This window comes from Leucopleurus acutus, assembly GCF_964270905.1.
Source record: "Leucopleurus acutus genome assembly, chromosome: 12".
Classification (NCBI taxonomy): Eukaryota; Metazoa; Chordata; class Mammalia; order Artiodactyla; family Delphinidae; genus Leucopleurus; species Leucopleurus acutus.
The window spans coordinates 76,837,788-76,865,746 of NC_139154.1; the positions used below are offsets into that span (position 1 = coordinate 76,837,788).

At 37.6% G+C, this 27,959-nt stretch overlaps 1 protein-coding gene across 3 annotated transcripts in view; it reads left to right on the plus strand.

Moving 5' to 3' along the window:
* Nucleotides 1–2,117: 2,117 nt before the first annotated feature.
* Nucleotides 2,118–27,959, plus strand: part of VRK2 (VRK serine/threonine kinase 2) — a gene marked incomplete at its 3' end in the record, with an annotated part of 96,931 nt that continues 71,089 nt past the window's right edge. For 2 of the 3 annotated variants that reach the window (XM_082851380.1, XM_082851382.1), the window contains exons 1-2: nt 2,118–2,318; nt 4,390–4,530. In XM_082851380.1, coding sequence (XP_082707506.1) covers nt 4,395–4,530 — 136 coding nt within the window. In that variant the 5' untranslated portion in view covers nt 2,118–2,318; nt 4,390–4,394. Of the gene's footprint in view, nt 2,319–2,496; nt 2,800–4,389; nt 4,531–27,959 lie in introns of those variants that run through there. The other variant, XM_082851381.1, reaches the window with a different exon arrangement.

Below are 27,959 nucleotides of genomic sequence, written 5' to 3' on the forward strand. Positions count from 1 at the left end.
GAGTTTTGAGCAGAGAAATGATCTAAGCTTTTAAGCTGTTTGTTGTGAATAGACTGAAGGGGTAGAAGGGTTAGAAATACGATAGCTTTTAGGACGGTACTACCAGTATCCAGGAAAGACATGGTGGTTTGGACCAGAAAGATAGAAGTAGGAGTGGTAGGAAGTGATGGATTCTGGATATATTTTGAAGGCTGAGCTAACAGGATTTACGAACTGCTATGAACTAAATGTTTGTGTCCTCCTAAAATTTGTATGTTGAAACGTAATCCCCAAGGTGATGGTATTTGGAGGCAGGAGCCTTTGGGATGTGACTGAGTCATGAACTTGGCCAGACTCAGGACTGTGAGGAATACATCTCTGTTGTTTATAAACCACCTAGTCTGTGGTATTCTATTATAGCAGTGGGAAAGGGCTATGATACTAACATACTGGGTATATATAGGTATGAAACAGAGGAGCCATGTATGACCCCTTAAGAGTAACCTGTTGTGCCTGGTGCTGTTGTTACATCTTCCCAAAGATAGTAACCTGGGGACTGGGTAGAAACCTGAACCAATTTGGAATGGCAGATTTAATGCCCATATAAACGTCTGGGCAGGCAAACAACAGCATCTGTTACGTATATATCTTATAGCAATAAGAATGGATGTTGTTAGATTAGTGAGTGACTATCTTAAAGGGCATGATTATTCTATGTATAGACTATTGAGTTTCTTTAAAAATGCTTTTTTATCCACATGAGAGATTTTTTAAAAGTGTCTTCTCATGCCATCTTTCATTTGGTGACAGTTTGATAGATGCAGGAAGTCTTAAAACCCTATTCCATCAAAGTCATTAAAGGATTTTGACTTCCAGTATTTGCATCCCAAGCAATTACTGACTTCCCACATAAGATGTTGATGTATTGTTTAAGAATTGCTTTCTGAGCATTTGTTTTGCCTAACCTAAAATATTATAAGCTAACTATGAGTCCTTATTATATGTTAGAAAACTACTTATGTCTTTCACTTAATTATCATCATAATCTTATAACCAATAACCTGACAAACTCTACTTAGGCTTCTTGACCAAACTCTACTTAGACTCCCCTGAACTCTTCCTCAAATAGGCCTTGACTTTTGGACTTCCATGTTCTCTCTATACTGTCCAATTTTAGCAAACATCCTGCTAAGTTTAGCCAGAATCTCTCCATTCTCCATATCTAATCCAGTTCCTCATCCTCCACCCCCCCCCCCCCCCGTGATGTCTGATCACCTTGGCCTGTCTTCAGCAAGAATTCTGTTAGCACCATCTAACCGGAATCCTCTCCTCTCCCCTGATATTTCCTCTTAGTAATTTTCCATCCACTGACCCCCACCCAGGTCCTCGGCTATAAATTCCCGCTTTTCTTTGCTGTATTTGGAATTTAGCATAGCTCTTTCTGCTATTTCAAGAGTTTTGAACAGTCTCCCTTACCATTTTAAGAAATGTCGGAATAATTTTTTCTTTAACAAACCTTCTTAACCTGAATAACTAGGGTTATTTCCATTTCACAGATTCAAAAAAAAAAAGAAAGGAAAAGTTTTGTAAAGTAATTACGTTTAGTCAAGATTATCCAACTAGTAAATGGATCTTGAGCCAATATGCCTCTGAGAACTTAAACGCTGTGTTATAGGCCTTCCTGCTCACACAGGCTTCTTGCTCTAGAGGCCTGGCCAGTGTGACTGGCTGCCCGGGTAAATGCTCAGTAAGGACCGGCCTGTTGACTTGGAAACTCTGGGTACCGAGATCATGGTACAAGAGGCCTGAAATTCCTTCTACACAAATGCACACCAAACTGATCTGATGGTGTAGACCCGCCGCCGCCTCTTCGTCTCTGCGTCCCCGAGCGCTTACAGGCCGCCTTAAAGAGAACGCTGGCCGCGGCCTAGGCGAGGTTCCGTGGGCCCGGGGCCGCAGTCTCCGCCCAGAGCGAGCTGTGTCGGGCGCGCGCAACGCCGCGGGCCCAGGTGTAAGAAGTTAGTTTGGCCCCTTCCGCGGGCCGCGCCGGCTCCGGGCCCGCCTCCCCGCGGGATTGGAGGCCCGCGGCCCCGCCCGGCCCTGCTAGGCCGGCGGGAGGCGTTTCGCGGTCTGGCGGCGGGGACGCGGAGGGCCTGGTTAACCTCCTCTCGTCCCCGGGTCCTGGGGGTCGCGTCGGGACCCCACACTTCCGCGTCCCGCTCTCCGCCTGCCCGGCCCGCGTGGCGCCCCAGCCCGGGGAGGAGCTGCGGTCGGAGAGAGACGCCGGGGCCTCCGGGCCGCGCCTCAGCCCCGGACGGGCAGCGGTCCCTGCTTTCGCGGTTGGTCCTGACTTTTTTCTAACTCAGTACGTGAACCTCGCTCCCCTTCAACTCCCGTTCGCCCAGAGGCGGGGCGGAGGAGTGAGGCGGGGAAGGAGATTGGGTTTCTCTTTTTGTCGGTCTAGAGGGAGCTTGAGTCGGGAAGTGAGTCTCCAGACGCCGGCGAGCTTCGGGTGGTTCGGGCCGGCCGGGCGTGGGGGTGTCTTGGGCCGCCGAGCAGGACGGGCGGGCGGTGGGCCGCGCTGCCCCGCCCCTGCCTCCGCTCTCACGGCCCTCCGCCATGGCCGCCCCCAAGCCCAGTCTTGGCTCGGGTTCAGGTCTCTGGGTAGTGGAAACAAGTGTTGAGCACTTTTCATCGCAGCCCTGGGAGGGGACCCCAAAGCAGCAGGGACGTCTGTGTCGGTACTGGCCTTGAGAGGAGGCTGGCGCTTCCTCCTGTGAACTTGAACTCCGCATCCATGCCCAGAATACGCATTGTATAGTAAGTCACCTTTCAGGTCTCGAGTTCTGATGCCACAGAGTTGCCCCCAAACTGTGTTTGTCTTCTTTATACTGATTGAGAATTTATGCCCTGCTGAAAAGTTGTTCTCTGTAGACTTTAGGTTTTAAATCAGCAAATAAATGTTGGGCCCCAGTACATAAAGTACTGGTCAGTATATATAAAGTACTGGTTAAAACTTTTCCTGTTTTGGGCATTGTTCATTTAAATTCCTGGCTTCCCTTGTGTTCGCGTTAGGAGGAGGACAGGTGAATATTGTTAAAGATTTCTGCTGTGTTCCTTTGCTCTACCTGGGGTGTTGCTGCTGAGTAAAAGGTAGGGCGTTGATTAAAGTTAAGTGAAGCAGGGAAAACCTACTAAAAGGAACAGAAACCTTCTCATTCCGAAGATGGATAGCGTATACAATGAAAACTTTACTTTCATTTCAAAAGCACTCACCAGTTTTAAAAAATTCTTTGGAAATACTTAGAAGACGGCAGTACTTTCACAGTTAGTTTCAGGCCTATATGCTGTGTGTGTTTTTTCCGAAGAAATTTTCTCTTCCGACTCAAAAATCTCTGGTGAATTTCACTAACCTGTGTACAATTATAATTAATTGGGTAAAGTTGGATGGCTCTACTATGGAGTACATACTTTTCTTGTTTTGTTTGCAGTACGCGGGCCTCTCACTGTTGTGGCCTCTCCCGTTGCGGAGCACAGGCTCCGGACGCGCAGGCTCAGCGGCCATGGCTCATGGGCCCAGCCGCTCCGCGGCATGTGGGATCTTCCCGGACCGGGGCACGAACCCGCGTCCCCAGCATCGGCAGGCGGACTCTCAACCACTGCGCCACCAAGGAAGCCTTGGAGTCCATACTTTTGTTGTCGGCAGTACTGTATTAATCTCTAAGACAGGGCAGTTTTCACTTTGGTGAGGGTGGGGAAGGGACAGGATATAGAGGAACAGAAAGAAGCTGAAAGAGTAGTGTGCCAGCCCTAAAACTGCACAGTGGCCTAGTGCTCTGCTTAATTATACATCCATGAAAACCCAATGCGTTGCTCATTTAACAGATATTTACTGAGTACCTACTCTGTGTCAGTTGCTGGGCTTGGTAATGATGTACATTGCCGTCGTCCATGTTTTCCCAGTCAAAAGTTGTATTTTCTTTCCTAGTGACTGAAGACCTTCTCATCTTTGACAGTTAGCATTCTTAGTGAAAGGAGTATTTTCATATATATGAAATTTATTTTCTCTTTGTAATTGGATATTGTTAACTCATTTCTTAAGGTGTATTCTGCACTGTTGATAGGTATTTTGACTGCCTAACTGAATTTCGGAAATGTTAAGTGAGGTTCAGCAGGTTTGTTTGTTTTTTTAACATCAGTGCCTCTTAGATTTCAATATTGTAATGTTGGTGAATCTCCAATTTGAATAAAATGTGTGGGCTTTCCTAAACCCAGTTGACTTCAGAATCCTAATTTCTGGGAACCTGGGAAGGTGCCCCATAGAAGACATTTTGAGAAATGTATTTTAACTGGAGTTTTCTTAGTTGTTGTTTTTATTTTTAATCACTATCTCACCCCTTCTGCCAACAGAAGTGATGCCACCAAGAAGAAAAGAGAAATACAGACTTCCTGTTCCACTTCCAGAAGGCAAGGTCCTGGATGATGTGGAAGGAAAACAGTGGGTGCTGGGCAAGATGATTGGCTCTGGAGGATTTGGTTTGATATATTTAGGTAAAGTATAAATCACCAAATATTCTTATATATGTGACTATACCTGTGACTTCTTAATAATATTTTGAGAATTAAAACTTTGAAATAAGATATAATCCATAATTGTACTTTTCTAAGTAGTATGAAGATAATGTTTAGTAGAATGGGTTCAAGACATGACTGACCCCAGTCCTTGTTGTCCATGTTTTTCTGAATGACTCTTAGAAGTCTTTTCAGAGCATAATTACACAGTCTGCCAGACAAAATGTTAATGTTCTTTTTCGAGAGTGTTTTCCTGGAAACATTGCTTTTTACAGCTCAGAGAATGCAACTGTATGAATACAAACACTTTCCATTTGTGAATCTTAATCATTAATATTTAAGTAGTACAAGGTTTTGGTCATTTCTTAACTAGGCCTCACTAGAGAACTGGGCCTTCATACTTCAAGGCATCTATTGCATAGAATGAATTAACTTCTCTCCTGTACATCTAGAATGGTACTAGTGACATGCCATCTTGGGATAATTGTTTTTTGTGGGTTTTTTTGCGGTACGCGGGCCTCTCACTGTTGTGGCCTCTCCCATTGCGGAGCACAGGCTCCGGATGCGCAGGCTCAGCGGCCATGGCTCACGGGCCCAGCCGCTCCAAGGCATGTGGGATCCTCCCGGACCGGGGCACAAACCCGTGTCCCCTGCATCGGCAGGCAGACTCTCAACCACTGCGCCACCAGGGAAGCCCCTGTTTTTTTCTTTTAATTAATTTATTTTATTTACTATTTTTTATTTTTGGTTGCATTGGGTCTTTGTTGCTGTGCGCGGGCTTTCTCTAGTTGTGGCGAAGGGGGGCCACTCTTCGTTGCGGTGTGCAGGGTTCTCATTGCTGTGGCTTCTTGTTGTGGAGCATAGGCTCTAGGAGCGTGGACTTCAGTAGTTGTGGCACTCGGGCTAATAGTTGTGGCTCGCAGGCTTTAGAGCGCAGCCTCAGTAGTTGTGGCGCACGGGCTTAGTTCCTCCGCGGCATGTGGGATCTTCCCAGATCAGGGCTTGAACCCGTGTCCCCTGCATTGGCAGGCAGATTCTTAACCACTGTGCCTCCAGGGAAGCCCCCATCTTGGGATAATTAAGAAATTAGACACTCATTTAGTTTTTGTGTTCTTTGGTATAGGTAAGGAACCTGAGTTGAGTATACTTTTACACTACATTTTAAAATTACACTGACTTTAAAAGGATTATTCAGGGCTACCTTGCATCTGTAGTTTAATGATCAAGAAATATCCATTAGAAGATCAGATTTAATGAATAAAATAAGATAAATATTAGTGATTAAAAATATGCCCTCGGGCTTCCCTGGTGGCACAGTGGTTGAGAGTCCGCCTGCTGATGCAGGGCACGCGGATTCGTGCCCCGGTCCGGGAAGATCCCACATGCCGCGGAGCGGCTGGGCCCATGAGCCATGGCCGCTGAGCCTGCGTGTCCGGGGCCTGTGCTCCGCAACGGGAGAGGCCACAACAGTGAGAGGCCCGTGTACTGCAAAAAAAAAAAAAATGCCCTCAAGGAGCAGTTCTTCTAAATATATTGACTCATTATAGGTGTGTCTGTAGGAATTTAAGAAGTTGGTAAAAGACCTTCATTGGAGGAATCTTGGGTTCCTCATTAAACATTTCGAAGTGTAGGGAAGGAAGGACTTTCCCTCTATCTTCTTAAGCTGGATACCTGGGTTTATGAAATAAACTGACAACAGGCAGATTAACAGGAGAAAAGGTATACAAATTTATTAATTTTTTTAATGTTACATGAACAGTTAATATCAGGGAAAAAAAGTGAATAAATACCCTAAAACACGGTGAGATTTGAGAGCTTACATACCATCTTAATAAGGGAAGGGGAGACGGGATACAGGCCACTTAAGGGACAGTAAATGATTTTTAGGAAAGATTAATAGCCCTTAGAAGAGTAGATGTGGGCTATGATAGTTTATAACAAAGTTTGGGAGTGGTGTCAACTTCTCATCTCTTCTGTGATGAGTCAGTCTTTCCTGGTTAGTGAAGCGCTCCTGGAGGGAATTTAAAACAATGGAGGTTTTTTTTTTTTTGGAGGCTCTGTCTTTAGGCAAATAAAGGGAGTTCAGAGGAAGCCTCTCTCTACATTTGCTATTTTTCAAATGCCTTTAGTTCAAAATAATCCTTATGCCAAAGAGGCATATTTTAGGGTGGCATATTCTGCCACCCTTGTCACACAAGCATGTTTCATGGATCATGAAGGATAAAGCTTCTCTTCTGATAAAATTAAGATTGTAGTTTTGAACAAATGGATGAAATCCAGTTAATTGAGTGTCTAATCTAGTTGGAAAGATAAGACCAACACAAAATTATTGTATGGGTTAAATAAAGAACAGCTTCCCCATTTAAAGGATTTGAACTTGCTTGAAAAATGCTATGATTCACTAGATTGAGTGACACAGACAGCACTGTTCAATAGAAATGTAATACAAGCCATGTATGTAAAGTAAAATTTTCTAGGAGCCACATTAAAAAAAAAGTAAAAAGAAACAAGTGAAATTTAATTAAATAGTATGTATTATTAAATACAATATATCTAAAGTATTATAATTCCAACATGTTATCAATATTAAAAAAAGGAAATATTTCACTTTTTTAAAGTCTTTAAAATCCAGGATTTGTCTAGTCATATTTCAGGGGCTCAATAGCTACGTATAGGTAGTGGCTGCCACATTAGATGGTGCAGATGAAGACCCTGAGAGTACTTGGGATCTACAGAGAATAGAATTCTTTGTAGAATAAGTGTTGGCTGAAACTCTGAATTAGTGAATTCTCTTGTATGGCAGAGAGTAAGGATCTCTAGTACATTGTCTTGACTCAAGGTCAGAGAAATGGAGTTGAATAAATTATTTCTTATGTGGCTGAGCTATAGCCTTGGATTGCACAGCTTATCAGTTATACTTTCAGTTTTCTAATGTTTGAATTGTTTGAATAATTTCAAAGAACTACAGAAAAGCATTAATTGTGATGATCTTGTTTTCTCTTTTTTAGATGTACATATTATATGTGTTATATGTATTTAAATTTAAGTGCATGTTTAAACTTAAATTATATGTCTATACATATATACATATATGTATGTGTACATATATGTGTATACATACTCACTACTTGTGTGGTTCCTGTTGTGAAAAAGGAATTTATTTGCTTAGGCATGTGATTTATTTGTCCCTATTTAAATACAGAAAAATCTTTGCTTCTTTCAGTCCAAGTACTGCACATATTTTTTTTTTTGCACATATTTTTTTACTTATTTTTTTCTCAGTAAGATTTATTTTGCAACAATTTTCAAGGTTTCATATGTTATGAAATACCCCCTACTATCTGAATTTCAGAACCTGGATCCTGGAAATATAAGCAAGTGCACACGTTGGGGGAAGGACTTTAAAGAAATGTTTAGCTGTTTTGAGGAAAAGTCTCCATACTTCAGAATATATAATAAAGCTGTGTGTTCCAAGTGTTGTTGTTGTTTTATCAGAAGTGGCATTCATAAATCAAAATCAGCTCTTCAGTGAGTTGCCATCAGCAACAACTTCATTAAAATTAGCTTTTACTTATTTTCAAAGCTAAGCAAGTCCATATGAAATTATATCATGTTTGTGCATTTTACCATGGTTCTCATCACTTCCTGTATATAAATGAAGAAGTAGGTAAATTCAGGTTTCTTTTGTGTCCTTTGTGTCCAGCTACATTCTTTTTAAGCATCATATTTGCCAGATGTACTCTTTCAGCAGACACTTCATCAGCATTTGTTACCAAAGGCTGAGAAGAAGCTAACCGCTGTGTCTAACTCATTGTGTGTGTACAACTGTCCTCGAGCTTTGAGATCAATATCCAAGGCCTTTCAGTAGTCAGCAAGAAGAAAAGGGGAAGGGGCAGAAATATTTTATATTTACTCTTGACTTGGAGAAATAATGTGCCTGTAGCATTAATAGAAATAGTAATAAGAGGGAAAAGAAAAGTCTGAATACAAGACAGAGTTCTTTCTTTGTATATGAAAAGAGGAGGGGAAAAGGGAGAATGGAAACTGGTTTAGGGGGTAGAAAAAATTGCTGTTATTTTGGGATCAGATAAGTGAAAAAAATTTCTAAAATTTCAGGAGAGAGAACTAAGAGTTTAAATTCTACTTTAGTGCTAGGTATAACATAGAACCAAGCAAACTAAGGGAGAATTGCACAAATAAAAGCATGGGCTTTGGTGTTAGGCAAATTTGGATTGAATTCTGACCTGACTAAGCCTTTTGCAAACTTGAGTGACTTTCACCTATCCACGAGTCTTTGTTTCTATTCTGTATGTTAGGGGTAATAATAATAGTGATGATTAAGATAAGGTTTTTAAAAACTTGGAACTCGATAAGCAGTTCAATCTAATTTATTTATTTATTTAGAATTTCCCATTCTCAGTGATAGTTGAACTCTAAATTCAGTGTCTGTTGCCGCAGGAGATTAGGATGGTGACAAAGACATCTACTGGAGGGTTTTTCCATTTGTCCTGCCATGGACTGTGATGGATTTAGCTACTAAATGTGGTAAAACTAAGAACATAAGAGAATGTCAGTGGAATGACATTTTACTTACCAACCTCTATCTATTTTTCCCACTAAAATTTACAATAGTAGCCGTGATGACATAGTGAAAAGTTCTCATTTAAGCTGTCATCTTATGTTTCAGATATGAAAGATACCGTGTTTCAGAAATTAGTCAAAAATCTAGAAAAACAGGGCTTCCCTGGTGGCACAGTGGTTGAGAGTCTGCCTGCCGATGCAGGGGACATGGGTTCGTGCCCCGGTCCAGGAAGATCCCACATGCCGTGGAGCGGCTGGGCCCGTGAGCCATGGCCGCTGAGCCTGCGCGTCCGGAGCCTGTGCTCCACAACGGGAGAGGCCACAGCAGTGAGAGGCCCGCGTACTGCAAAAAAAAAAAAAAAAATCTAGAAAAACAGAATTACAGGTAATAAACTTCAGCCAAATTCTTCATGTACTCATGAAGTCTTCTTATATTAGTACAAATGGAGGTGATTTATCTGTGTAAGTTTTAGTTTTTTGATTTTGAGCATAACCATGACAATTTAGCATCTTTGGAATATCAAGCACAGACTAGATGTTCAACGGTTGTTTGCCTGAGAGATGGAGATAGACTGGGCTGCTTAATCCACACAAGCCAGTTGCTTTATTCTCTTCCATAATTATAGATGTTACCCTTAACGCCAGCCTGTAACCTTAGAGATGTACTCTTAGTCACAAGAAAAACTGAGACAAATTAACTCTCATGATGTCATCTAAAAAAATCTATATATGCTTTATTGACAATAAATCAATAGCATTATCTTTTCTAAATAATATGTTATTATAACTAAAATTAGCTCTCTTGAAGCATTAAGATCAATCATTTTTTCATGGATAAATGTTTAGACTTCAAGTGACTGCCATGCATTTTTTGGGTAATCCTCTCAGATCAGCTCAATTTTTCTCTTTAGAAACAGAAGAAATCTTTTTTGGGGGTGGGGGTAGGGCAGGGGGAAGAGGATAGGATGACTATGAGTTTTAGAAATTATCAAAGTTTAACTCACATATTTTATTGATGAAACAGACTTCTGTTTATGAAGAAATAGAAAAGGTTATTTATACATGTATGGTTTTTACTTATTGTACTTTCTAGTAAGCTGGAATGGATTGATTTTTAAGGTATGCAGAGTAGTGTTCGGAAGAGCCTAATGATAATGCTAGCAACAAAGTAGAGTTACTGAAACATATATTGCTTCATTATATATTGCTGTGTTAAATGTTATTTTGGCAGCGTTTTATAGAGAAGGCTTTGAGATAAGCAGTTAGTCTTATCTGATACAGTGCTTACTAGCAACCACAGTTGTTACTAGGAAATTTTGCAGATGATACTGTGTGGGTGAAAAGAAGAAGGAAATAAATATGAAATAAGGATAACTTGTACTAGAAACTATAGTATATAAGATAAATTAGTTCTCAGATGAAGGTGTAAGAGGTAATAGGTGATATTATCTCAACAGAGGAAGAGATCACTTGGGATTTTGTGAGTTTAATAAACTTGATGTACCTTTCACAAGAATATTTAAACTCCCTAGAAGTTGTATTTTAATTTTGTATGTGCTGTCCATCGGCTATTAATTTTGAGTTTTAATAGAGTGTTCCTTTACTTATCAGTTAAGAAATCTAAGTATCTGCAAAAGTTTGGATTCTTTGTATAAAAAGTGAGTGTTTTTCTAAGGCTTACTTAGCCTTTTCTTATCTCTTTCATTTTTGTAAGTGTCTGATCTTCTTTTTAACATATTTTATATTGTGGGTCTTCATTTTCAACGTTTCTACTCAAACTCTTTTGCCTTAAGGGAAGATTTACAAACTGCTCTGTTCTTCAATGATTTATATATTATGTCTCTTTCACTGCACCTGTTACTATCTTACAACTTTACAGTGGTCAAGGTTTTTAAATTTGAAACCTGTTTGCTATAGGGAAATGTCTTCTTCATGAAATGAGTTCACCTCTATTGCCACACAATAAAAAAACTCCCAGCTTTCGGGAGCTTCTGGCTTCGTTATGAAATAAGGATAGACTTTTGCTTCTGAAGTATTTTAGGGTTTTTTTTTTCTTTAGATATGGAAGAAGAGTAGGAAGTATGGTCCTTCTTTCAAGAAACAGGAATATCTATGTTTATAAAATAAATGAAAAGAAAATTAAACTCTAAAGCTCTAAATGGAAGAATTCACTAGAAATTAGCTATTTGGATGATAAAAATTTGTCCACCATCCACATTTAACAATGATTCAGAGTGTTTGTGGATCTTATACTGCTTACATAGTTTTGCAGTTAGTGGTCCTTCAGAAAGTTTGTCCCTTATAACTCCATTATGTGAACTGAATACGCTATGCAGTATTCTATGTGAAAGGGTATTTTAGGAGGAAAGACACAAAACTCAGCAATTATTTCAAGAAAATTGTTGAAGATTTCCATTGTTTCTTTTAAAGAGGTGGACTTCATTTAGTCAGGTAGACTTTTCTTTAACATCTCCAGTCAAGTAATACTTGAGGAAAAAGGTTCCGTAGAAAGACATCCATTGAAGGCCAGGAACATCTACAGATGCAATGTGATCTCAGGCAATGAAGCATGTGGCCCTTCATTGGCATTATATGATAACAGGAGGATCTTCTGGCAGAAGAGCTGACTTTTGCTGAGTTCTGCATGCTGCCCCTCCAAACCCATCTTTGATTGGCACCTATGCCCTATTGAAACTGGCATCACACCTTCTGAATGGGCACAGTGCCAGCCTAGCAGATGGGTATGGGCAAAAGCATGCCAGAAACCCAGTATGTGCATCAAGTTTAAGTATCAGGGGCCCAAACTCCCATCCAGGGATATAAAAACTGCAGTCTGTTGAGAGCTTTTTGTGCTTAAGGTTAAAGGACATGCCATTTCTACTCCAGCTTCGAGGTTGATTAATTTCGAAAGTCAAACAGGAGCTCCTGTGGCTGTGTCAGGCAAAATTCTGTCTTTGGTGAATGAGAATTACTACTTCATGTAGGGAAGAGAAAGTATTGTAATGAAGTGTCCAATGAGAGTTAGTCTCCCGCAAGGGCCTCCAGCACTTAAGCAGCATGCATTCAGTGGAGATGAATATTTCTGTTCTCCAGCAGAGCCAGGTGCCTTCAAAGCCAGATCTTCAACCTGCTGCAGTAAAGAACCCTAAATTTAGAAAGGGCAGGTAAAGTTTGGAACTCCTTGGTGACAGCTCTCACCCTGAGCTGATGAGGCTTCATAGAAGTGTATAAAGGAGTTGAAGGAAAAACTAAATAAAAAACCTTCAGATTACTTCAGCCTGAAACAGACAGATCTTTAACAAACCAAGGGAAAAAGTTTAGTCCCTTCTCCTCAATGCAGAAATTCTTCTGAATTTTATATCAATAAAAAGTTAGTTTACCAAAATGTTAGAACCAACTTAATGCATAAGTAACAAAGCTTCCTATTCTAACATTTATTTCATTGCATGTCTATCATGTATATAAACTTCACTTCTTGAATAATGGATTTTGCATAAAATTGAGTTCTAAATATCATATTCCTTATGATCGTCTCACACCAGCTACAGAACTGGGCAAAAAAAAAAAAAAAGGGCATCATTCCTTGTGATCACTTTAATCATATCCCCTAAATGCTCTTAAATTTACAGGAATGCCTGTAAGACCAGCTGTGGCCAAGAGAAGCTTTTTCATAATCACCTTAATAGCCATTGCTTTTTCTTTTCCACTGTGTAAACTTTATCTATGGAGCAGATTCCATGAGACCATTGTGAATACTTCAACGTATTCAAAACATATAACTGCCACAAATTAAACTACTAAAACTAAAGCTGGTGCATTGTAACTGCCAAGTAAAACTGGCACGTCCCTCTGTCAGACTGCGGGAGAGTATGCCATACAGTCCTCAGAAAACACAATTCATCCAGAAGCACTCTTGTCACTTGCTCTGATATTAAACCAGAGAAAGTGACATTAATTAAAGAAGTGACGTGAGCCAACAAAGGCAATGAAATTCTAAGCTTTGGCTCATGTGCAGACCTTACTCCGACTTGCTCTGCTTAGGTATCGTGGCCATTTCTGAAGAGGAGTGTGGCTACTTCCCTTCTCCTCCTCCTCTCATCTTTCCATTCTGAAACATCATTTTCAAGCAACGAAAATTGCATACCCAGGGTTGCACTAGCCAGTTGGTACACTGGTAGTCAATGCAGGGTTTCCCAGAATAGTCATGTGGTGGCATGGGATGCATTTACTGCACTTGGTAACTGCATGAGATGAACAACAACTAGAGACAGAAGAGAGTTGTTCTTACAAAAAGGCAAGCAACAGCATACTCGAGTAGGGTACCTAGATGCGGTAGACCGGGAGCTAGGGGAGTCTGGGAGTCTGTTGCTAGGATCGCTGGTGGAAACGAATGATGGCTGGTAGGCCTTATGAAAATTCTGACGTGCTAACGAGCCAAGCAGGGGAGTAGCCACAACTCTTCTCACTCTCTCTTTGTTCCTTCCTGTATGTGCCCTTTCTCAGTGCTTATCTTGTTTCATATGATTGCCATTTGTATACTGTTTACCGTCCATCAACACTAGCTTCTAAACTCCTTGCAGGTATTCTCTCAGAGTGCTTAGACAAGGCCTTGCATACAATAGCTTAAAAAAAATGATTGGTTAAATTAACTCTAAAACTAGTCTGTTCAGGAAAAATAATTTCCCCAACAATTAGGTTATCTGAGATGAAATTTCGTTCTCTATATACTATTAACATGCAGCATGTGTGTAAGGCACTGTCCTTTTAGATTTAGAGACATTGGTTTGTATATTTTCGGGAATTCGAGGGGAAAGAAGTTTCTGTTCATTCTCTTTCCAAGTATGTTTTTTAAATACAAGAAGCCATGTACTTAATCCATAGATTATAGGATTTATTGGGGAAAGTCTACTTTGCTAATGCTTAGTGCAGAGAGAGTTAAAAAAAAAGAAAAGGACATTATATTAAGACTAAATAGTTTTGTGTTTAGAATGAAACAATTCTACTGAGTAGCACTTAATTGAAGTAGACCTAACAGCAAGTATAAACTTTTGTGGAGGAAATAGGTGGGATTTAATGTTAAATGGATTGACTTATAGGCATGTAACATGCATAAGAAATCCACTTTTCAAAGGATATAAAGACAACTTTAACAGAAAATAAATTATTGGAATTTCTTTTAATCCGAGTGAATGAAAGATTTGATTAAGAGTTTTGTACATAGTCAGAAGCTTTTGTTATAGTTTCTGGGCATGGGTGTTTTATATTTGAGATCAGGAATTTTCTATGTATGTAATTAGTCGTGAGGTTTAATGTACATTTTTCATATCAGGCAGACAATGGCTTCAAAGAGACAGCAGCACTGCAAAGGAGCAAGAAAAGAAGGCCAAAGTTGACATACACAGAGGCAAAACAGTGTAGGAAAAATCAACACGTTTTGCAAAATCAATCATTGAAAATGTGTCAGTGTTCAGGAGACTGTCTTTAATTTGCAATCCAAGTGAAAAAGAGTATTTAAATATGAGAGGCAGTATTATTGAGCCCAGCATGCCTGCTACCACTTGTTTGACTAGCTCAGAATAGAACACTGAGAGGCAAGGGCTCAAAGTTAAATGAACATTTATACATTTTAAAATCAAATGAAAGATTCAGAGTATATTCATGAATTAAAATTTTTTTCAGAACCCTAAATTTAATCAGCTGGAATTACTTTTAAAGTGTCATTCTATTTAACTTTTGGGAATGATGAATTTGCCTTTTAATAGGGATGCTGTATTTTATCATGAAGATGAAACAAACTGTCTTTTGTTAATTATTCCCCAGAGACATTGGCCATTTTTCTCTCCTATGCTTAGTGTGGAGTAAAGGCAGCTTCCTGCAAATTTATATCAAGCAAGAGCAATCAGAAGCTACAACATGTGTGAAAGAGGCTCATGGAGGGCATAGTGTCCATTGTAGGTGTTCTGAGTGCTACCTAATGAAGTTCTTAGAGGTAATGTTACCAAAGCCTCACTATGGAGGCTATGAACATAGGACATAGAACAGTAAAAAGGAATGAAAGCAAGAATCTCCGGTAAAGTGTAGCAGATGAGTCAAGTGTGTCTGGGGCATACTGCTAGGGATGGTTCTTGAAATCTTTTTTAGGAAATCATCATCATCATCATCATCAGCTGCTGCTAAAATCTTTTACTTAGTGTGTGCCATGCTCTGCGTTAAATGCTTTATATGCATTATTTCATTTAATCCTCTCAGCAGCTTGATAAGGGAGTTATTGAGGCTTAAGAATGGTAAGCAATTTGTCTCTATGCTATAGTTTTAATAATTGCCTCCATCTACATTTGAACTCAGGTTTCTTTGCTCTCCTGATTGATGTCCTTTGTCAAAGAACACTTTGAATTTATTACTAGCCAGAGAAAATAGTGGCAAATGACATGCTTGTGACATGCTCATTTCTAAAATAACAGTGAAATATCTAATTGATAGTATTGGCAGCTAATGTAAGAAATATGTTAGTGATGATGCTGATAATGGTGTCATTTTCATTCAGATTGACAACGTGAGGTGTAGATCATCCGTGATACGTTTTTAATATTAAGTTCACAAAATCTTTGAAAGACCATCTGATATTTATAGCAAGTCTAGTGTTAAGAAGTAGAAAAAATACATACACTAAAAAATGTACTATACCTAGATCAAACAATATTTTTATGAAAAAAGTAAGAATAGTCAACAGTGCATACAAACTGATGATAAAGATTTGGTAGGTTTTTCTGCTTTTTAAAAAATGAGTAAATTTATTTAGTTTATAGGGATTTTATGCATTTGTTTTAAGGCTAATAACCAACAGGAAGATCAGAAGAAGCCTCTAAATCCCTATGATACAGTTTTAATAAGCATCATGTAAAAATATTTTTACAGATATTGAATTCTTTTCTTTTTTTTTTTTTACATCTTTATTGGGGTATAATTGCTCTACAATGGTGTGTTAGTTTCTGCTTTATAACAAAGTGAATCAGTTATACATATACATATGTTCCCATATCTCTTCCCTCTTGCGTCTCCTTCCCTCCCACTCTCCCTATCCCACCCCTCCAGGCGGTCACAAAGCACCAAGCCCATATCCCTGTGCCATGCGGCTGCTTCCCACTAGCTATCTACCTTACGTTTGTTAGTGTGTATATATCCATGACTCTCTCTCGCCCTGTCACAGCTCACCCTTCCCCCTCCCCATATCCTCAAGTCCGTTCTCCAGTAGGTCTGTCTCTTTATTCCTGTCTTACCCCTAGGTTCTTCATGACATTTTTTTTTCCTTAAATTCCATATATATGTGTTAGCATACGGTATTTGTCTTTCTCTTTCTGACTTACTTCACTCTGTATGACAGACTCTAGGTCTATCCACCTCATTACAAATAGCTCAATTGTGTTTCTTTTTATGGCTGAGTAATATTCCATTGTATATATGTGCCACATCTTCTTTATCCATTCATCCGATGATGGGCACTTAGGTTATTTCCATCTCCGGGCTGTTGTAAATAGAGCTGCAATGAACATTTGGGTACATGACTCTTTTTGAATTTTGGTTTTCTCAGGGTATATGCCCAGTAGTGGGATTGCTGGGTCATATGGTAGTTCTATTTGTAGTTTTTTAAGGGACCTCCGTACTGTTCTCTGTAGTGGCTGTACCAATTCACATTCCCACCAGCAGGGCACGAGTGTTCCCTTTTCTCCACACCCTCTCCAGCATTTATTGTTTCTAGATTTTTTGATGATGGCCATTCTGACTGGTGTGAGATGATATCTCATTGTAGTTTTGATTTGCATTTCTCTAATGATTAATGATGTTGAGCATTCTTTCATGTGTTTGTTGGCAGTCTGTAAATCTTCTTTGGAGAAATGTCTATTTAGGTCTTCTGCCCATTTTTGGACTGGGTTGTTTGTTTTTTTGTTATTGAGCTGCATGAGCTGCTTGTAAATTTTGGAGATTAATCCTTTGTCAGTTGCTTCATTTGCAAATATTTTCTCCCATTCTGAGGGTTGTCTTGGTCTTGTTTATGGTTTCCTTTGCTGTGCAAAAGCTTTGAAGTTTGATTAGGTCCCATTTGTTTATTTTTGGTTTTATTTCCATTTGTCTAGGAGGTGGGTCAAAAAGAATCTTGCTGTGATTTATGTCATAGAGTGTTCTGCCTATGTTTTCCTCTAAGAGTTTGATAGTTTCTGGCCTTACATTTAGGTCTTTAATCCATTTTGAGCTTATTTTTGTGTATGGTGTTAGGGAGTGATCTAATCTCATACTTTTACATGTACCTGTCCAGTTTTCCCAGCATTACTTATTGAAGAGGCTGTCCTTTCTCCACTGTACGTTCCTGCCTCCTTTATCAAATATAAGGTGACCATAGGTGCGTGGGTTTATCCTCTGGGCTTTCTATCCTGTTCCATTGATCTATCTTTCTGTTTTTGTGCCAGTACCATACTGTCTTGATTACTGTAGCTTTGTAGTATAGTATGAAGTCAGGGAGCCTGATTCCTCCAGTGCCGTTTTTCGTTCTCAAGATTGCTTTGGCTATTCGGGGTCTTTTGTGTTTCCATACAAATTGTGAAATTTTTTGTTCTAGTTCTGTGAAAAATGCCAGTGGTAGTTTGATAGGGATTGCACTGAATCTCTAGATTGCTTTGGGTAGTAGAGTGATTTTCACAATGTTGATTCTTCCAATCCAAGAACATGGTATATCTCTCCATCTATTTGTATCATCTTTAATTTCTTTCATCAGTGTCTTATAATTTTCTGCATACAGGTCTTTTGTCTCCTTAGGTAGGTTTGTTCCTAGATATTTTATTCTTTTTGGTGCAATGGTAAATGGGAGTGTTTTCTTGATTTCACTTTCAGATTTTTCATCATTAGTGTATAGGAATGCCAGAGATTTCTGTGCATTAATTTTGTATCCTGCTACTTCACCAGATTCATTGATTATCTCTAGTAGTTTTCTGGTAGCATCTTTAGGATTCTCTATGTATAGTATCATGTCATCTGCAAAGAGTGACAGCTTTACTTCTTCTTTTCCGATTTGGATTCCTTTTATTTCCTTTTCTTCTCTGATTACTGTGGCTAAAACTTCCAAAACTATGTTGAATAAGAGTGTTGAGAGTGAGCAACCTTGTCTTGTTCCTGATCTTGGTGGAAATGGTTTCAGTTTTTCACCATTGAGGACGATGTTGGCTGTGGGTCTGTCATATATGGCTTTTATTATGTTGAGGAAAGTTCTCTCTATGCCTACTTTCTGCAGGGTTTTTATCATAAATGGGTGTTGAATTTTGTCGAAAGCTTTCTCTGCATCTATTGAGATGATCATATGGTTTTTCTCCTTCAATTTGTTAATATGGTGTATCACGTAGATTGATGTGCGTATATTGAAGAATCCTTGCATTCCTGGAATAAACCCCACTTGATCATGGTGTATGATCCTTTTAATGTGCTGTTGGATTCTGTTTGCTAGTATTTTGTTGAGGGTTTTTGCATCTCTGTTCATCAGTGATATTGGACTGTAGTTTTCTTTCTTTGTGACATCCTTGTCTGGTTTTGGTATCAGTGTGATGGTGGCCTCGTAGAATGAGTTTGGGAGTGTTCCTCCCTCTGCTATATTTTGGAAGAGTTTGAGAGGGGTAGCTGTTAGCTCTTCTCTAAATGTTTGATAGAATTCGCATGTGAAGCCATCTGGTCCTGGGCTTTTGTTTGTTGGAAGATTTTTAATCACAGTTTCAATTTCAGTGCTTGTGATTGGTCTGTTCATGTTTTCTATTTCTTCCTGATTCAGCCTTGGCAGGTTGTGCATTTCTAAGAATTTGTCCATTTCTTCCAGGTTGTCCATTTTATTGGCATAGAGTTGCTTATAGTAATCTCTCATGATCTTTTGTATTTCTGCAGTGTCAGTTGTTACTTCTTCTTTTTCATTTCTAATTCTATTGATTTGAGTCTTTTCCCATTTTTTCTTGATGAGTCTGGCTAATGGTTTATCAATTTGTTTATCTTCTCAAAGAACCAGCTTTTAGTTTTATTGATCTTGCTATTGTTTCCTTCATTTCTTTTTCATTTATTTCTGATCTGATTTTTATGATTTCTTTCCTTCTGCTAACTTTGGGTTTTTTTTGTTCTTCTTTCTCTAATTGCTTTAGGTGTAAGGTTAGGTTGTTTATTCGAGATGTTCCCTGTTTCTTAAGGTAGGATTCTATTGCTATAAACTTCCCTCTTAGAACTGCTTTTGCTGCATCCAATAGGTTTTGGGTCGTCGTATCTCCATTGTCATTTGTTTCTAGGTATTTTTTGATTTCCTCTTTGATTTCTTAAGTTATCTCTTGGTTATTAAGTAGTGTATTGTTTAGCCTCCATGTGTTTGTATTTTTTACAGATCCTTCCCTGTAATTGATATCTAGTCTCATAGTGTTGTGGTTGGAAAAGATACTTGATACAATTTCAATTTTCTTAAATTTACCAAGGCTTGATTTGTGACCCAAGGTATGATCTATCCTGGAGCATGTTCCATGAGCACTTGAGAAAAATGTGTATTCTGGTGTTTTTGGATGGAATGTCCTATAAATATCTATTAAGTCCATCTTGTTTAATGTATCATTTAAAGCTTGTGTTTCCTTACTTATTTTCATTTTGGATGATCTGTCCATTGGTGAAAGTGGGGTGTTAAAGTCCCCTACAATGAATGTGTTACTGTCGATTTCCCCTTTTATGGCTGTTAGTATTGCCTTATGTATTGAGGTGCTCCTATGTTGGGTGCATAAATATTTACAATTGTTATATCTTCCTGTTGGATCGATCCCTTGATGATTATGTAGTGTCCTTCTTTGACTCTTCTAATAGTCTTTATTTTAAAGTCTCTTTTGTCTGATATGAGAATTGCTACTCCAGCTTTCTTTTGGTTTCCATTTGCGTGGAATATCTTTTTCCATCCCCTTACTTTCAGTCTGTATGTGTCTCTAGGTCTGAAGTGGGTCTCTTGTAGACAGCATATATATGGGTCTTGTTTTTGTATCCATTCAGCCAATCTGTGTCTTTTGGTGGGAGCATTTAGTCCATTTACATTTAAGGTAATTATCAACTTGTATGCTCCTATTCCCATTTTCTTAATTGTTTTGGGTTCGTTATTGTAGGTCTTTTCCTTCTCTTGTGTTTCTTGCCTAGAGAAGTTCCTTTAGCATTTGTTGTTAAGCTGGTTTGGTGGTGCTGAACTCTCTCAGCTTTTGCTTGTCTGTAAAGGTTTTAATTTCTCCATCAAATCTGAATGAGATCCTTGCTGGGTAGAGTAATCTTGGTTGCAGGTTTTTCTCCTTCATCACTTTAAATATGTCCAGCCAGTCCCTTCTGGTTTGCAGAGTTTCTGCTGAAAGATCAGCTGTTAACCTTATGGGGATTCCCTTGTGTGTTATTTGTTGTTTTTCCCTTGCTGCTTTTAATATGTTTTCTTTGTATTTAATTTTTGACAGTTTGATTAATATGTGCTTGGCGTATTTCTCCTTGTATTCATCTTGTATGGGACTCTCTGTGCTTCCTGGACTTGATTAACTATTTCCTTTCCCATATTAGGGAAGTTTTCAACTATAATCTCTTCAAATGTTTTCTCAGTCCCTTTCTTTTTCTCTTCTTCTTCTGGAACCCCTATAATTTGAATGTTGGTGCATTTAATGTTGTCCCAGAGGTCTCTGAGACTGTCCTCAGTTCTTTTCATTCTTTTTTCTTTATTCTGCTCTGCAATAGTTATTTCCACTCTTTTATCTTCCAGGTCACTTATCCGTTCTTCTGCCTCAGTTATTCTGCAATTGATCCTATCTAGAGTATTTTTAATTTCATTTATTGTGTTGTTCATCATTGCTTGTTTCATCTTTAGTTCTTCTAGGTCCTTGTTAAATGTTTCTTGCGTTTTCTCTATTCTTTTTACAAGATTTTGGATCATCTTTACTATCATTATTCTGAATTCTTTTTCAGGTAGACTGCCTATTTCCTCTTCATTTGTTAGGTCTGGTTGGTTTTTATCTTGCTCCTTCATCTGTTGAATTATTTTTGACCATGTCTTTTTTCATTGGATAATAATTTTTTAAAATTAATTAATTAATTAATTATTTGGCTGCATTGGGTCTTCATTGCTGCACAGGCTTTCTCTAGTCACGGTGAGCGGGGCCTACTCTGTTCCTGTGCGTGGGCTTCTCATTGCAGTGGCTTGTCTCTGTTGCAGAGCATGGGCTCTAGGCGTGCGGGCTTCAGTAGTTGTGGCACGCAGCCTCAGTAGTTGTGGCTCGCGGGCTCTAGAGTGCAGGCTCCGTAGCTGTGGTGCATGAGCTTAATTGCTCTGTGGCATGTGGGATCTTCCCGGACCAGGGTTCAACCCATGTCCCCTGCATTGGCAGGCGGATTTTTAACCCCTGCCGCACCAGTGAAGTCCTGGATAATAATTTAAAGATACAGTATTTAGAAAACTAGGTATTTTTAAGAGTAAAATAAACAAAAATAAATACTTGGATAAGTGAAATGTTGATAAAGAATATGTTTCTTTATAGAATTTGTTCAGATGCCAAAATATTTTATATATAATAGAAGTATAGTTTTTGAAAAAGTATTCAGTTTTGCCAAGATCTTATTACACAATAGTAATTTATTATGTACCTATAGATGATTTTATGAAAAAAATATAACATTTCATGAAGAGGCAAATCTTTAAGTGTTTTTAATGGAGATAGTTATTTGATATTGCAAAGCTAGTTTTTATGCTATGATACTTTTTTCTTGGGAGTATATACATAGCAAGGAAAAGAATGAACAAAATATATTACTTTAGAATACATGTTATTGAGCTCTTCTGGTGATATACAGTTATTAATTTCAGTTTCTGGAGAATGTGAAGAAAAATGCTGTTCATTATACTTGATCTTGTTTCTATTAAAAGATCATGTGTTACAGTTCTAACATATATCTCCAGTGTCATATGTGAGTATTACAATTGGGCCTGAAGTATTAGTTATGTAAACCTTCTGTCTTATAAACTGTTAGGAGGGTGGTAGAAGGAAAAGTAGTAAAACCCACTAAAAAATCTCCACACAATACACTTCAAGACAAATGAAAAGAAAGCAAAACAAAGTTGCATACCTAATAGACCATTGTTGCTGTGTGATGGAAAGGGGAAGAAAAACATTGTAAGACTTCTATAGTATCAGAATTACTACTTCATCAGAAAGCTTTTGACCAAGTACAAATGTTCTGAAATTAACTAGTTTAATGTAAATGGAATGCATTATGGAATCTGTCTTAAAAATAAGAGGTTTTTATTCGGGGAAGGGCTTTTAAGTTCTTTCTGACCCTGAAAATCTGTGAGATCCTGAAAGATGGTGAGAGATATTGAAACATGGATAGAGGTGTAAGGAAAGAATTGACCCAGCTGAGCAAAGAACTAGCTATACTACTAATGAGCAAGCAAAATAAATCTAAGGCACAGAAAAATGATATAAAGAGAACATCAAGAAGAAAAAGTAATGGTTCTGTTATCTTTTTGTGTAGTATAGTTTTGGATAATAAGAACATTACATGAAAAGGTAAAGACTTTCAAAACAGAGACCATAATGAAAGATATAAGAAAGATTTCCCTTATTTGAAACCTAATTTCAGCATGAATATTAACAAGTGTTTCAAAAAGTGAGGGTGGAGCCAAAGTTCTTACATAGTGGCTTGTTAAGCTTGAAATGCAGAATGTATAATATCATTTCAGGGAGGGAGTTCAGGAACTACTTCAGCCCTTAATTCATAGACTAACAATAGAATAACTTCATAATAGCTAAGAGAAATATGACTGTCATTCCAGTACACTATCTGGCCAAACTGAATGCCTCTTAAGAGAGAAGGAAACATTTGAGGACTTAGGAAATCTGAAATCATTTTATAACAGATTACCACAAAGATAAAGTAGACTTGAAAGTATATAAGTGAAAAAGACTTCCAAGAAATAAATGAATTACAAAAAGATTTGATGACACAAAGTAAAAAGTTTAGTAAAAACTGGACTTACGAATATTTTATAATGCAATTCACATTTCTAAAGTAGATTAAAGAACTGTGGTTAGGAAATATAGGGTTAAGAGTTAAATGGAAAGGTTGGTACATATCAACTCCTCAAGCAAGCTCGAAATGTTTAGTTAATAATAATAATAATGAAAACATCTGAATTAGAGTATATCAGTGTGAAGAGTGTTTAAGAAATAGATAAATGGATTGAAAGGTAGTCTATTATAAGATAACATATGTAATATGTACCACAACCAGTAAGTAATCGGTGAAGAAGAGCAAAAAAGAATAACAATAATATAAATGTACAGTGTTGTATTATAATTCAATTGCCAATTACTACATTAGATAAAAACTGTCTGAAATCCCCTATTAAAGAATGTCATGGACAAAAACCCCATAATCACTTGCCAAAAGAGAAATACCTAATACAATAAAATATAAAGACACTAAAAGATCAAGTTTTTTAATGCACGTGTAAGCAAAGAGTAAGGTAAGCATTTTTAAAATTGTTTTATATTCCGTAGTAAAAATTATTAAGTGAACTAAACAAGGACATTATGTAATGGCAAAAGGTTAATAAAGCCAAGTGAAAATGTAATCATAGAATTCAATATGACCAGAATGCTACTGTTCATTTTTCTTAGAGAAGAAAGAAAATCTAGCAGGTGTTCAATAAGAACATGTTGCAAATATAACTAGAGGTATTATAAACAGTCAGGAAATGACAAATCTATCACCAGTAGGTCTTCACACTGGTCTTTATGGAACCCAGGTATACAGGTGAAAGGAGTAGGGGCTGTGGTCACTCCACCCATGTTTCAACCTGAGCATTTCTGCTTTGATCTGTTCTTTGTATCAGGCTGCCAAGAAACATCCTGTTACTGAAACAGTTGAAGATAACTGATTATGCTACAGTAATTAATAAGCTCCAGAGTTGAATATGCAATTAATAAGAAATGATTTATATTTGGAGGGGACTTAACAGCATTATAGAGAATAAGATCTTTCTTCCCCAACTGTACAAGAACTCATTTTAAAAATTGTGCGTGGTGATTTATTATTAGTAAATGTAAAGAAAAATCAGAATTTTTATATGTCATAGTCTTGGAACCCAAGCATGGAAATAAATACCAATATTGTCTTGCTTGTTTTGTTTATGACGTGCATTCTATCTCGAGTTTCTACGTATTCAAATAGTGTTTAATTTAAGTTCACCTCCCCCTTGAAGCCTACTGTTTTCCTTTTTGCATTTTCTGCCAAAGTTGTATATTGTGTGTTTGTTTTCAATAATATTTTTGCCTCTCTTTTGTCAGAGACAAAATTTTGGAGAATTGACATTTTTAATGTTGAGTCTTCAATCCGCAAATAGAGTATCTCTCTCCATTTCTTTAGGTCTTCGATTTCTTTCATCAGCATTTTGGCTTTTGGCATATTGGTCCTGTACATGTACTTTTAGGTATATATGTAAGTTTTTCTTTTTAAATTTTTGATGCTATTAAAAATGGTATTGCTTTTGTAATTTTGGTTTCCAATTGTACATTATTAGTATATAAAAATACAGTTGATTTTTGCTTGTTGACTATACGTCCCATCGTCTTGGTAAATTTACTTATTAGTCCTAGGATTTTTTTTTTTTTTCAGATTCTTTGGAATTTTCTATATAGATAATCTTGTCATCTTGTCATCTGCAAGTAGGGGTCACTTTATTTCTTCCTTTCGAATCTGTGTACTTTTTGTTTCCTGACTCCTTGCACTGGCTAGGACTTCCAGCACTTTATTGAGTAGGAATGGTGAGAGTGGACGTCCTTGACTGTTCCCAGTTTAAGGGAGAAAGCATTCAGCCCTCATCACTTAGTATAATGTTAGCTATAGGTTGTTTGTAGTATTCTTTTTCAAATTGAGGAAGCACTCCTTACTATACTGAGAGTTTTTATCCTGAATGGGTATTGAATTTTGTCAAATACTTCTTCTGCATCAATTGATAGAATCATTTGGTTTTTCTTTTTTAGATTCTTAATATGGTGGATGACATTGATTTCTTTTTTTTCTTTCTTTTGCATCAGCATTATGAGGGGAGGATATTGGTCTATAGTTTTCTTTTTCTTTCTTTCTTTCTTTTTCCCCCTACTGTCTTTGTTTGGTTTTGGTTTTGGTTTTAGGGTAATGCTCATTTCATAAAATGAGTTGTGAATTATTCCCTCCTTTTTTGCTTTCTGGAAGTGAATATGTAGAATTGATGTTACTTGTTTTTCATGTGTTTTGTAGAATTCTACAGTGAAGCCATCTGGGGTTAGAGATACCTTTTTCCAAAGGATGTTTGTTTGTTTAGAACTTGATTTCACCTGGGACTTGTTTGGTTATTTGCTTCATATCAGGTAACTTTTAGTAGTTTGTGAATTTTAAGCATTTCCATTCCATCTAAGTTGTCAAATTTCTATGTATAGAGTTGTTCATAGTATTAGTTTATTATACTTTTAATGTTAGCAGTTTCTGTAGTGATACTCCTTTTTCATTCCTTATATGGATCATTTTTCTCTTTTTTTGCTTTTCTTTTTTTGTCAGTCTTGACAGTGGGTTTGTAAATTTTATTGATCATTTCAAAGAAACAGCTCTTGGTTTTGTGGATTTACTGTATTTTTCTGTTTTCAATCTCACCAGTTTGTTTTTTTTTTTCTTTTTTGTCTCCTTCCTTCCATTTGTTTTGGGTTTAGTTTGCCCTTTTTTCCCCCTAATTCCCTTAGGTGGAGACTTACTTATTTGAATCTTTCTTCTTTTGTAGTATAAGTGTTCAATGCTAAATTTGTTTCTAAGTCCTTCTCTGACAGAATCCCACGAATTCTGATATGTTTTAGTTGTCATATATTACATCTATATTAACTTAAATTCCCCCAGACCATATTATAATTTTTGCTTTAACCATCAAGCACATTTTAACTGAAGGAAAGTGTAATCCATTACATTTTCCCAATATTTACCATTTTTTTCTCTTCTTTTATTCCTGATAGCTCACATTTCCTTGTATGATTTTCTTTTCTTTTCTGAATATTTCTTTAGCAATTCTTATATAGCAGATCTGCTGGCTATGGCTACTCTTAGTTATTCTTCACTTGAGAATGTCTTTATTTAGCTTTAATTCCAGAAGGATATTTTTGCTGGTTATTGGATTGACTGTTCTTTTCAGCACTTCAAACATGTTGTGACTCTTCCCTCTGGTCTTCAGGGTTTCTGATGAGAAATCCACAGTAATTTGAGTCATTTTACCCTGTAGTTAATTTATTTTTTACTCCAGCGCCTTTCAAGGTTTTTCTTTGTTTTCGCTTTCAGTAGTTTGATTATATGTATCTGGGCATTTTCTTTCTCCCCCATGGGGATTCACTGAACTGTAGGTTTATGTATATATAAAATTTGGGACATTTCAGCTATTATTTATCAAATATTTTTTTCAGCACCACACTCTTACCTCTCTACCTCTGGAACTCCAATATCATGAGTGTTAAATGTTTTGTTATTGCCTACAGGATCCTGAGACTCTGTTCAATTTTTCCGTACTCTATCTTGCTGTTTTTCAGGTTGGATACATTTTTATTGATCCATCCTAAAGTTCAGTGACTCTTTCATGTGTCATCTCTATAATCATACTGAGCCCAATCATAAATTAAAAAATTTTTTTTTGTCATTGTATTTTTCATTTCCAAAAGTGTCATTTAACTTTTTCTTTGTATATTCTATGTCTTTGATACATTGTCTGTCCTTCCATTTGCTCCAAAAGTGGAACATTTTTAAAATAGTTGCTTTGAAGGAACATTATTTATTTGCTGGAACATTTTTTAAATAGTTGCTTTGAAGTCTTTATCAGATAGTTCCAAAATCTGTATAATTTTGGCATTGATGTCTTGAATTAGTGTGGTGATTTTGTTACAATTTATTAACTAAAGTCCATAGTTTACAGTAGGGTTCACTTATATAGTACAGTTTTATGAGTTTTGACCAATGCATGATGTCATGTATCTACCATTATAGTATCATACAGAGTAGTTTCACTGCCCTAAGTTTCTCCTGTGTACCACCTATTTATCCTTCTGCCCCCTGTTCCAGAATGGCATACAGTTGGAATCATACATTATGGAGTCATTTCAAACAGGCTTTTGTTTCCTTTGGGTATACCCAGAAGTGGAATTGCTAGATCACATGGTAGTTCTAGTTTTAATTTCCTGAAGAACCTCCATATTGTTTTCCATAGTGGTTATACCAGTTTATATTCCTACCAATAGTGTACAAAGCATTTCCTTTTCTCCACATCCTCACCAGCATTTGTTACTTCTTGTCTATTTGATAATAGCCCTGCTAACAGGTGTGAGGTAATATTCACTGTGGTTTAATTTGCATTTCCCTGATGATTGGTGATGGTGAGCACTGTTTCATGCACCTGTTGGCCATTTGAATGTCTTCTTTGGAGAAAATCTATAAGAGCCTTTGGCCATTTTAAAATTCAGTTATTTGGTTTTTTTTGCTATTGAGTTGTATGATCCTAGTAAGTATATTTTGATATTGGGTATGTGGTTTGCAAATATTTTCTCTCATTCCATAGGTTGCCTTCTCATTTTGTTGATGGTTTCCTTTGCTGTGCAGAAATTTTTAGTTTTTTAGTTAGTCCCACTTACGTATTTTTGCTTTTATTGCCTCTGTTTTTGGTGTTAAATCCAAAACAGTCATTACCAAGACAGATATGAAGGAACCAACCCCCTGTGTTTTCTTCTGGATCTTTTATGGTTTTA